The sequence below is a fragment of the Patagioenas fasciata genome, chromosome 1, assembly GCF_037038585.1.
Source record: "Patagioenas fasciata isolate bPatFas1 chromosome 1, bPatFas1.hap1, whole genome shotgun sequence".
In the NCBI taxonomy this organism is placed as follows: Eukaryota; Metazoa; Chordata; class Aves; order Columbiformes; family Columbidae; genus Patagioenas; species Patagioenas fasciata.
In genome coordinates this window covers 24,534,557-24,546,782 of record NC_092520.1, presented here as the reverse complement: position 1 = coordinate 24,546,782, position 12,226 = coordinate 24,534,557, and the positions used below count along the sequence as shown (strand labels likewise).

The 12,226-nt window shown below is 45.3% G+C and overlaps 1 protein-coding gene across 10 annotated transcripts in view; it reads left to right on the top strand.

Moving 5' to 3' along the window:
• Positions 1-12,226, top strand: part of KATNAL1 (katanin catalytic subunit A1 like 1) — a 46,619-nt gene that overhangs the window by 26,265 nt on the left and 8,128 nt on the right. For 8 of the 10 annotated variants that reach the window (XM_071804629.1, XM_071804620.1, XM_071804612.1 and 5 more), the window contains 4 exons: positions 2,644-2,768; positions 3,271-3,376; positions 10,900-11,058; positions 11,934-12,069. In XM_071804629.1, coding sequence (XP_071660730.1) covers positions 2,644-2,768; positions 3,271-3,376; positions 10,900-11,058; positions 11,934-12,069 — 526 coding nt within the window. The remainder of the gene's footprint in view (positions 1-2,643; positions 2,769-3,270; positions 3,377-10,899; positions 11,059-11,933; positions 12,070-12,226) is intronic. The other 2 variants (XM_071804626.1, XM_065830162.2) reach the window with 1 other exon arrangement.

The following is a 12,226-nucleotide window of genomic DNA, read 5'->3' as shown; positions in this document are numbered from 1 at the left end:
AATCTTATTACATGTGAAAACTGTAAATACTTCAAACACTGGTTTAATTCTGGAATCACAGAATATTAGGCATTGGAAGGGACCTCAAAGGATCATCCAGTCCAATCCCCCTGCTGGAGCAGGAACACCCAGATGAGGTTACACAGGAATGTCTCCAGAATAGGAGACTCCACAACCCCCCTGGGCAGCCTGTTCCAGTGTTCTGTCACCCTTACTGAGAAGAATTTTCTTCTCATATTTAAGTGGAACCTCCTGTGTTCCAGTTTATACCCATTGCCCCTTGTCCTATCACTGGCTGTCACTGAGAAGAGCCTGGCTCCATCCTCATGACACTCACCCTTTACATATTTATAAACATTAATGAGGTTCCCCCTCAGTCTCCTCCAAGCTAAAGAGCCCCAGCTCCCTCAGCCTTTCCTCATAAGGGAGATGCTCCACTCCCTTAATCATCTTGGTTGCCCTGCGCTGGACCCTCTCCAGCAGTTCCCTGTCCTTCTTGAACTGAGGGGCCTGGAACTGGATGCGGTCTCAAGAAAAAAAAAAAAAAAAAAAAAAAAAAACAAAACACAACCAAAAAAACAACTCTCAACATTGTCACTAAAATGAGAGCCAAGGCCATGCTGAAAGTACGTCTCCCAGTTGGCCGCCCTTCTCCCTCTGTTGGCGAGCAGGAAAATCAGCTCTCCCGGGCAATGTCAGCCTCGTAGCAGCGGGGAACCGCGGTTTTGTGGCCCGGGGCCTCGTCTGCAGCCGGCTCGGAAGGCGGCCGGGCGGGCACGCTTCGCCACCCGGTGGCGGAGGAGCCGGGGCCGCTCCGCGGCCTGACCGCCGGCCCTTTCTTCATCTTTTTTTTTTTTTCTCGTTTTCCGCTCCTTTGCGCTGCGTCACAGCCCGGCCTGTGCCGCCTGCCGTGCGTGCTGTGTGTTCCGCCGGCACAGCGAGCAGCGCGCAGACCGGGCTCGGTACGGGCTGCAGCTGCTGCTCCTGCCGCCTCCACAGCGCCCTGCAGCGCCCCGCCCTGCCTCCTCCTGGTTTATAAACCCGCCTTAACTCTGTTTCACCTCCCAAAAAGCAGAACATCCGATTTTTTTTTGATATGTGCAGAAAAATTCTTCCACTAGGAAAAACAGTATGTTGCAGGGGAGTAGAAGTGTGTAACAAAACAGATAGAAAATACCTTCAACTTCATTGTCTTTTTTTCTTCATAGTTACACATGGATTCCATTTTCTGTCTCCTGAAATCTTCCAAACTCTACAAAGCTTTCCTCTCAGTTTCCTTTTTACGCCAGACCATTACATTTTTGACACCGGCCTTTTGTCTAAACACAACTTTCTGCTTCATTTCCATTGCAAAAAAAAACCCTGATCTGGGAGTACTAAACAGCACACTTGGAACGGAGAAATAAAAATAGCAGGAAGATAAACTGTTCCCTCACAGGTCTCGTGGGCAAACGGCAACTGGGAGGGGTGTAATTGCTACCTTTTTCTTTTTCCACTGTGAGGCTATTTGTGTGTCTCCAGCTGCCCCTCAGCCCGCCTTTGCCTTGGCTGCTTTTGTCTGTCCAGCTGGGATTCTTTAACTTGCTGCTGATAGTGTTTAGAAGCTGAGTTAAGGGTCCCAAAGTAGCTCCCTGCACAGCCTCCTTGTTTAAAACAGAACAGCTGCTTCTCGGGCCACGGAGCTGGGAGGGGAAGCACTTTCCTTCGGAAGCAGGAGAGGAGGAGCGGGAGCCCTGATGCTCCAAAAGGAAAATGCTACTTCACCCTCAAAAGCTTAACAGCATTGTGAAAGTATTAACCAGAGACTCTGGGCCGTTTGGGGCAGAGGCAGCGTGTGGTTGGGTCTCTGAATAAGTATTGACATGCTGCAGAAACAATTGTAGTTCAAAGAAGCCTGAGTGACTTGGGAGCTTCTTTAGGGCTTCCAGTGCAACCCTTAAATAAATATGACCTTTAAAAAGCATTTTAACTGTTTATGGAGCTGGCCTGTGAATGATAATGGGGAAGCAGATAGTTTGCAGTTGAGGAAGATTTTAATTAAACAAGGGAAGAGAACCTTCTTGTCTTTCCTTCATCAAAGACAAGGGGTGTAACAGCTTTTCTGTTCATTTTCAGTGATGATGGGGTGCCAGTCTAGCTCTGGCAGGCAGTGTGGCAGGCGTAGCACCTTCGAAATATGCTTTAGATGCTCTGGTCTTCAGCCAGGAGTAAATGTAACATTAAGTTGTGACACAGCCTGCTTTGTGAGGCTGTTTCTGCATTCATGCCTTTGGCTGGGCGTGAAGTGTGTCGGTTGTCCAAAGAGCGGTTAAACGGTTAAGAAAATCCAGTTTGGTGCTTTAATACCAACCAATCCACCCACTGTGCTGTGTAATGAACTCTGATGGGGTTTTTCACTGTGAGGTGCATCTATGAAGGAAGCACGGTACTATTGTGGTGGAAGCAACCACAGATGTTTGGGGACTCTGTGGAGTGTAGGGTGTGAACACATTGGTTTTGCTGGCCATCATGGTTCTGTGTTACAGCTTGATACCTTCCTGTGGCTTTTGCAGAGCTGAACCAGACAATATTGCTATATATTGCTTGTAAAGGATATATTGAAAGAATGATGTCCTTATGAGCCTGTATGACTTTCACTTCTAGGGAAAGAAAATACCCCAGGAAGTTGGTGATGGGGAAATTCCAAAATTTGATGGAGCAGGTTACGACAAAGACTTGGTCGAAGCTCTTGAAAGGGACATTGTATCAAGGAATCCAAGCATTCATTGGTATGAGGATTTTCTCATTCAAGTGTTTTTGCTAGGGTGGAGTAGGAGAGAAATTATCCTCCTTCTAACTGGTAGAAGAAGGAGCCATCCTGATCTTCTACAGATAAGCAAAACAAGGTCTTTTGGTTTTAACAGTTTATTAATTTGATTACAATTAGGCATTTATTGCTAACTAATAGTATGTGCAGTACATCCATTACAGGTATTGCTGAAATGAAAGTACACTCCAGAGATCTCTAAAGATACCTCTTTGGTGTTCATGTTGTCCAAAACAATTTTTAATTAAGCAGCTCTGGGTAACTTGAGTTGAAAATGATTTTTTCCCTACCTTTCAAGAGTGAATTCAATTTTAGGTCGTGGGACTATAGGAGTGCTCTCATGAGGCATATGTCAGCATGATAAAAGAGATGGTACAAAGTAAAAAGCTTTTCTGTTTTTCTGTATAAAAATAGAATAATATTGTTATATGAGAATCTTATACAAGTTTCTTTGCCTTTCACAGGGATGACATAGCAGATTTGGAAGAAGCCAAGAAATTATTAAGAGAAGCTGTTGTTCTTCCAATGTGGATGCCTGATTTTTTCAAAGGGATCAGAAGACCTTGGAAGGTGGGAATTTATTAGGTGTTTTAGTAAATGGCAAGCTATAGTTACATATGTCTGCTGCTGTAATGGGTGTGGATGCCTGTAGCAGAAGGCTAAAAAGGCAAATGGGAATTTGTTCATGAAATTCTCTCATAATGACACATTTTAAATGCCCTGAAAGAAACAGCTGGAAGTGTATGCGAGCTTTACAGTAAATAGTAATTGTTGCATTTACTCAGTCGTATCTTGTTGACGTTGCAATACTTTCTATATGTCAGCCTGTACGTGTGAGCAAGCATATAGGTTATATTGACAGAAGCAGAAATCACAGAATCACAGAATGTCAGGCATTGGAAGGGACCTCAAAGGATCATCCAGTCCAATCCCCCTGCCAGAGCAGGAACACCCAGATGAGGTTACACAGGAAGGTGTCCAGGTGGGTTTTGAATGTCTCCAGAGTAGGAGACTCCACAACCCTGCTGGGCAGCCTGTTCCAGTGCTCTGTTACCCTTACTGAGAAGAAGTTTCCTCTCAAATTTAAGTGGAACTTCTTGTGTTCCAGTTTGAACCCATTACCCCTTGTCCTATCACTGGCTGTCACCGAGAAGAGCCTGGCTCCATCCTCGTGACACTCAACGTTTATATATTTGTAAACATTAATAAGGTCACCCCTCAGTCTCCTCTTCTCCAAACTAAAGAACTCCAGCTCCCTCAGCCTTTCCTCATAAGGGAGATGCTCCGCTCCCTTAATCATCTTCATTGCTCTGCGCTGGACTCTCTCCAGCAGTTTCCTGTCCTTCTTGAACTGAGGGGCCCAGGACACAATACTCCAGATGTGGTCTCACCAGGGCAGAGTAGAGGGGAAGGAGAACCTCTGTTGACCTACTAACCACCCCCCTTCTAATACACCCCAGGATGCCATTGGCCTTCCTGGCCACAAGGGCACAGTGCTGGCTCATGGTCATCCTGCATCTTCCCTAACCCAGTCCTCACCAACCAAGGCAGACTCCTCCATTGTTCTGCCTTCCTCTGGGGCCTCAGCAGTATGTGGCTCCTCAAGACAGCCTCTGGCAGTGTAGACAGAGACAAAGAAGGCATTCAGTAACTCTGCCTTCTCTGTATCTTCTGTCACCAGGGCACCCACCTCATTCATCAGTGGGTCTACATTGCCTCTAGCATTAGTTTTATCTGCCATGTATTTGAAGAAGCTCTTTCTGTTGTCCTTGACCCCCCTCACCAGGTTTAATTCTAATGAGGCCTTAGCTTTCCTAGTTGCCTCCTTACACCCTCTCACAACAGCCTTATATTCTTCCAGAGTGACCAGCCCGTCTTTCCATGATCTGTAAACGCTCCTCTTCCACTTGAGCTTACCCAGCAGTTCCCTGTTTAACCACGCAGGTTTCCTGGCTCCCTTCCTTGACTTCCTGCGTGTCGGGATGCTCTGATCATGAGCCTGGTAGAAGCAGTTCCTGAATACTAACCAACTATCTTGGGCTCCTTTACCTTCAAGCAGCCTTTCCCATGGGATTTCCCCTAACAATTGTTTGAAAAGGCCAGAGTTGGCCCTGCTGAAGTCCAGGGTTGTATTTCTGCTTGCTATTCTGTTCCTGCCACACAGATCCTGAACTCCACCATCTCATGGTCGCTGCAACCAAGGCGGCCCTCAACCTTTACCGCTTCAACCAGATCCTCCTTGTTAGTGAGGATGAGATCCAGCAGTGCTCCTCTCCCAGTTGGCTCCTCCACCATTTGCATCAGAAAGTTATCATGAATGCACTGGAGGAACCTCCTGGACTGTGGCTGGCTGGCTGAATGGTCCTTTCAACAAATATCAGGGAAGTTAAAATCCCGCACAACAACCAGTGCCTGTGACTGTGGAGCTGCTCTCAGCTGTCTGTAGAAGGCTTCATCAACTTCCTCATCCTGATCTGGTGGCCTGTAATAGACACCCACAACAGTATCACCCCTGCCAGCCTGTCCCTTACTTCTCACTCATAGACTCTCAACTCACTCCTCATCCATGCCTGGATAATACTCAGTACATTATAGTTGCTCTCTCACGTAAAGAGCGACTCTACCACCTCGTCTGGCTGCCCTATCTTTCCTGAAAAGGACATAGCCATCCATGACCACATTCCAGTCATGTGTGCTGTCCCACTCTGTAGGTGCCACCGGTCATAATCTCCTGACCGAACACAGGTTTCTAGCTCCTCCTCCTTATTCCCCATGCTGCACACGTTGGTGTACAGGCATTTCAGAGGGCGATTTCACCCTAGGAGTATGGGAGGCCTCCCAGTCTTCATCAATTCTAGGGGGGCTGCCCCACCGATGCAAGCCCAGCTACAACCCCATTCCCCTTCAAGTCTAGTTTAAAGCTCTCCAAATGAGCCCTGCTAATTCCTGTTCCAGCATTCTTTTGCCCCTGCGAGATAAACCTTTCCCACATATCACTGTTTGGTCTGGTGTCTTCTAAAACCAGCTGTTATCAAAGAATCCAAAGCCCTGCCTGTAGCGCCAGTCTTGTAGCCAATTGTTTATGGACTGAATTTTTCTATTCCATCGCATGTCATCACCCAAAACTGGAAGGAGGGAAGAGAAAGTCACTTGAGCCCCAGACTCTTATACCATCCGTCGCAAGGCCTTGAGATCTTTCTTCATTCCCCTCAGACTGCGGGATGCAGCTTCCTCCCCATCCGTCTGGAAGATCAGCAGTGGGTAGCAGTCTGTTGGGTGCACCAGGCTGGGGAGTGCCTGGGTGATATCCCTGATCCGGGCTCCAGGTAGACTACAAACTTCCCTACGATGAGTGTCAACTCTGCATATTGGGTCCTCTGTCCTCTCAGAAGGGAATTGCCTACTACGATTACCCTTCTTTCTTTCTTATCTGAGGCAGTCTTGAGGTGTGGTGTCAACTGCCTCTTTCGATGTGACCTTGTAGACGGGCCTTGCACCACATCATCACCTACCTCTTCTTCAAGATCCAGGGCCTCAAACTTATTATGGAGGGGCACCTGGGGAAGCAAAGCAGGTAGGGAGGGGGATTGCCCGTGGCAATATGCAGCTCTGCTTAGGATTGTGGTGACCACTCCTCAACTCTTCACCCAGGAAAGCAGTCCTTGGTTACTTTTATTCTGCATGTGTCAACTCTCTCTCACTCAGGCTGCAATCTGCAGGCTGGATGGGGCAAGGAAACAAGGAGAGAGTGGTCTAATCTGAGGGACGATTTAGCTTTGTGATTACACTCGCAGTTGGGCAGAGTCCCTGCTGCAGTGTGAGAACTTCAAAGTGAGAGAAAGAGCTGCAAGGGAGGCAACAGGAGGGATGTAGGACTGAGCTGGCCTGTCTGATGGACCAGAGATGAGCCCAAGCTGGACCTTGCTCAGGGATAAAAAAGAAGAGGAGGGAGGAGGTTGCCGAGCATTTCTGTAAACAGAAAACAAAATGGTCTTGCTTTTGTTGTGGGATGGATTGACACTTGTTTTGGGAATAACTAGTCACAACACAAGAGCTTTCTGGTTACTGAGAACGATTACTGGGGAAAAGAGACTGTTGCAAATTGTCTGTTATTGTGAGTCTGCAAGGCAATGGCAGGTGTGGGAAATGCTGTGTACAGGAGTAGTTTCTGTGGGTTAGTACACTGGTTAAGCAGCATTTGTCAGATCTTGTGTTACTAACACTTGCCCTGTCTTTTCCTACTTGGTCCTTGTACTTCTTTGGCTTATACCCTCAAAGCTGTCCTCCTTCAGCCTGAGCCAGTCCTAGATCCCCATTATTCTGCTTACGTACAAAACAAAGCCCGGCGGGAACTGATGAGTGGAAGACTTGTCATTCTTGGGGCTTGTGTCTCTAGACAGTAAAGAGGGGAAGTTGGAAAGAGCAGGAGCTGATGGTGGGAGCTGTGAGATGGCTGCTTGAAGGCTGTTCCTGGAGGTTCTAGTGAGTTGCCGGGGGGCAACCTAGACCTAGAGTCAGACCAAACCTAGCCCCAGGCTATCTGGCCTTTGGTATTTAGAGTGCTTGCGGTCAGTACCAGTAGCCTTGAGGTTAACCTTAAGGGTAACTGAGATATCAGCTTGGACAGAGCTTAGATATCATGGGTTACAAGTGTAAGGTGAGATTTTAGAGTCTTTTGAACAGCTGAATCACTCTCTTTTCCTCTTGGCATAGAGGAAGTTTATCCACACCCTCAGTATAGACTATGGGGGCCCTGTCTGTCCAGTCTCAAGAACTTTTAAGGGTATGAAGAGTTGCTCTGCTTTTTGTCACCTATTAACATGCCTACAGAATGTCATGGCCACTTGTCTTTAAGGCAGGTATCTCAGCAGACTGCAGGGAATGTGAAGAATACCACGGGCTCTGTCTCCAAGTGTTGTGGCAGTGGATAAAGAAACAACAGCCTGGTCATTTAAAGAGTTACAGTCTCCATCTCTCTGCATGAGATTACATTTTCCTACTGAGCGGCGTCGCCCCTGAAAACTAGGTGGTTGCAGACATGGAAAAAAATTCTAAGATTATTTCCTCCCTTCAGTCTGAAATGCAAATTGATTTCTGACGAGTCCGTGAAGAGTCTTCATTGTTAGCCTTTTCCCTGGTGGCTTGTGAAGCTGTAACTCTCCTGAATTTATTTTTCACACAGAGCAGCATGTATTTTCCCTACTGTTGACCTCTGACTGTGCTACAAGGATGAGAAGTTTTGAAGGGAAGACTGTTTCTTGCAATAATCAGCGTAGCAGCAGGCATTTGTTGAGCCTAGGCATTCAGGACAATAATTCAGGGGAAAGGCAGCCAAATCTGGTTTTGGATGTTCAGACTCTCCTGAGAACAATTCCCAAGACAGCCCTCACAGTTTGTGCCTGCATTCAGAGGATGGTGCCTTGTATGAAGGAGCCAGCTGTCTTCCCTGATTCAACACAGGTGCTGTGTAGTTGCAGCCACGGGTTTCTGTGTCCACAGGCTTGCTGTTTCTTTTTCTCTGAGCTGTTTTGTGCCAAGAAGGCCCAGTTGCTCGCTGTGCTTCCCACTGCTCTGCTAGTGATTGTTACAAAAACAAGAAGTAACCCCACAGTGATTTCATCAAAACACTTACTCCCTGCTGTGCATTTCAGCTTCTTATTGGAATACTTTGGATTAACAGAGCCTTAGAGGAAGAATAAAGAAGTCTTTGTATTAGTCAAGGATTTTAACTAGTGAGTAAGTGGCAGCCTCCTAGTTTGCCGAAAGAGCAACTTGATCCTATGTGTTTCTGTTTGCAACTGTGCACATCTTGTTTTGCTGAGAACTTGTTCTTTTTTTTTTTTTTCAATTGATATTTCTATAATATTTATCCCCAGAGAGCTTGGTTTTTCCCAGGCTTTACACCTGGTGTGGCTGCTTTGCACCTGTGTGATGCACATGTATAATGCCACGTGCATAATGTGCAAGGTAACACTCACTGTAATAGTTACCCAGGAGGTGCAAATCAATGGGCTTTGATTTCAGCAATGAGCAGCATGTGTAACTGAAGCCAGAATTTGACCTTCCGTAATGATGAAGGACCAAAGCAATATCCAGACAATTACATTAATCCCTTGTATCACCAGATCCTGCAGTAAACACAGTTTGTCAAATGCAGGGGTCAAGAGTGATTTGAATTGAGATGCAGCTTTTTAAAAAATATTAAATAAACACATTTGAAACTCGGAGAGAGCAGTAAGTCATCTCTGACCGGCATATGACAGGCTGAGTAATTTTCACCCAGCTGTTCCAGGGTTGTATTTATGAAATTATTATAATAGCAGTATGACTATGCAGCCACTCGAATCACAGTATATGTCGGAATGTTCATGGGGAGAAAAAAGCATCCATTTACTTTTTATGCTTGCTGCTCTGGAGCTTAGGAAACCTTGGGCAGCCTGAGGAGTGACGTTGGACTGTTAGCTGTATGGATGGCATGTGAATGTTTCTAACTTAATTTACCGATGAATGTATGTTGAGCTTGCATTAGCTAAGTGTTAAATGGCAATAAAGGTATTAAGAGTTAATGGAAAATGGAGTACAGGGAGGCTATTGCTTTTGAGTAGTACATTTTTGAATAATTGCATTCCCGGTTGATTTGTTTTTATAGATCTCTTCCATGTCATTCTTTGTCCTTTTTGAAGTAAATTTTTGTGAGGAACAGATGAAATCTAATTTGCTATGTGGCTTGCATTTAACAGATATTTTATTGCTGTGGCATTTTATGTAAGTTATTAATTGCAAAGCACATTCAGTAAGCTAAGGCAGTCTATTCCCTAACAATGTGCTATTCTAATTCTAGCTAATTTGATTGCCCTTGCAACACAGTACAACTTTACTTGAGGAAACTTGTTAGCATGTAATAAGATCTTGTAGTTGGGAGGGAAAAAAAAAACAAACAAGCTGCATGAGCACTGTATTTTCATAGTGCCATGCTGAAAATCACAGTGCCCTATCCTAGTGTTGTGCAGGCAGGGAGCAACATGATGTCTCTCTCCAGCACTGCTGCTGAAAGTGCTGGAAAGACTATCCGTAAAGATAACTGCATTTAGAAATATTATCAAGAGTGATTAACTAGTCTCAGTGCTACAATTTTAACATGAGTCCTGAGAGCACTGTCTGTCTTGCTAAAAACCTGCTTGCGTGATGATGGGTAAATGTGCTGAGCTGCAGAGATATGTGTGCTCCTTTCTCTTTTAGTTAGACCACAGATGGAAAGGCAGTCCGGTGATGTAGATGGCAGCCTGGAACCTAACAATTGTAGTTCAGTTTTCTAGTTTAAAGCTTTCCGAATAATCACGGAGGTTCAGACTAGGCTTTTGTGGGACTGAGCAGTAGTCCACGTGATCCACAGTTGCTTACCCGTAAAAGAGAAATAGCAGTGCTCTTCTGCCATCCGGCAGCGTGGTGAGGATGGTGTTCCATACAGGGATTGCTAAAATGCAGTAGTGTGGCCGTGGAAGTAGTGAGATGGAGAGATTAAACAGCATGACAAACTGTTGGATTCGGTGAACGCTCTCGTGTGTACTTCAGTCTAAAAATCAACCAGATTCATGCATACACATCGTAAGGATTTTTTGGCAAAATGTTTTTCTACAGAAAAAATGCTCTGCTGAGGGAACACAACTTTCTGCAAACGCATTTTGATTTCTGTGAAACTTTCTTTTGTGAGGGGGCCGTTGTTCCAAAAAGAAGAATTCACTGTCTTCATCTTCCTGTGCAGCCCCTTGTGAGCTGGGAAAGGCCTGAGTTCAAGTCCAGGCCCTATCTGGTTCAGAGCAAGTCTGTAAATCTGTTGCCCCCTTCCCAGGTGATAAGTGCAGCAGCAGTTACTGCCTTTGTGATTCATTCTACAGTGGAGTGGTCAGAAGAAATCACAGAACACTTCCACGCTGTTCTCAAAAGCAGGATTCTTGTATTTTGTTTTCCTCTGATGATTATTATGTTATTAAACAATTCAAATACAGATCTTGGATCATATTGAGAGCTAGTGTGGAGTATCAATAGCAAAGTTTCTTTATTTGTTGTTCATTACCTTTATTTTCACCTTTCAGGGCGTGCTGATGGTTGGTCCTCCCGGCACTGGCAAAACAATGCTAGCGAAAGCTGTTGCTACAGAATGTGGAACAACATTCTTCAATGTCTCTTCCTCTACCCTGACATCTAAATACAGGGGCGAGTCTGAGAAGCTGGTCCGCCTCTTATTTGAAATGGTATGTCCTCCATCATGTGATCTGGGGATTACTAAGATGAGAAAAGACATCTCTCTTGGTTTCCTGCCCCTCAAGTAGCAGGTTGGAAGCTTGGAGTTCATTGAACTGACACCTCCTCAACCAGTTAGAAAACCACAGTCTCTGTGATTTCATACTTTTCTGGTATGTTGTTGAGGATTAAGAAGGAAATGGTTCATCACCCATATTTGGGACAGCGTTTTCTAGACTAAATGTAGAGTTGTGGCCTTGACAGAAATTCAATTCTTATTTGTTAACAGGATAACAAGCCCATAGGAAGTAGATTTGAAGTTGGAAGGGATTTGGAACTGTTATTCTAGAAACAATACATGGTTTGGTTTTGTTTCTGTTCTGAATGATGGACACAAATCTCTCAGTGAAGCTGTGGGTGCAGTCTGTTGTGTGGGGTATGTGAAGGACCTTCCCATGTGGACCTATATTGAAGAGTCATTCACCTCTTAGGGATCCTCATTGCACTTCTACAACATGCTCAGTTAAAACCTTTCTTTGTTGAGATAGGCTGAGCTCCCTTCTGTCCCCTATGCTGACCCCTCACCAGCACAAAAACCTGGACATGAAAATTGCCTGTATTTGATTTTGTTCCTTTTCCCCTTTGCAAGACCGATTGCTGAGGAAAACCAACCAACACTGAAAGACCCTTGGCTCAAGGAATATAATTTAAAATGTATAAACTTGAGCTTTTGCCAGGCAGTTTGTGAATCAAGATCTTGAATTATTTTCTTGTGATGGGCAGGGAAGATATGTATGTAGCATGTCTAGCGGGACTGGGTTGTGGTCTGGTGAGGGCCTGTGTTTGCTGCTGCAGACTTAATAGTGATGTTTTCATTTGAATAAAGGCGAGGTTTTATGCTCCAACAACCATCTTCATTGATGAGATAGATTCCATCTGCAGCCGCAGAGGCACATCTGATGAACACGAGGCGAGTCGCAGAGTCAAGTCAGAGCTGCTTGTGCAAATGGACGGTAACAAGTGTTAGATTTGAGTTTGGGGCTGGGGTGCTGTTTCTTTATAGGTGGGAAAGTAAGAACTTGAGCAATCTGGAAAAGCTGGCTTTACGGATAGGGGAAAAATAATGTCCTCAAATGTGAAGGCTTATTGTGGTAAACTCAGTGTAGGTAAGTTTTTGCC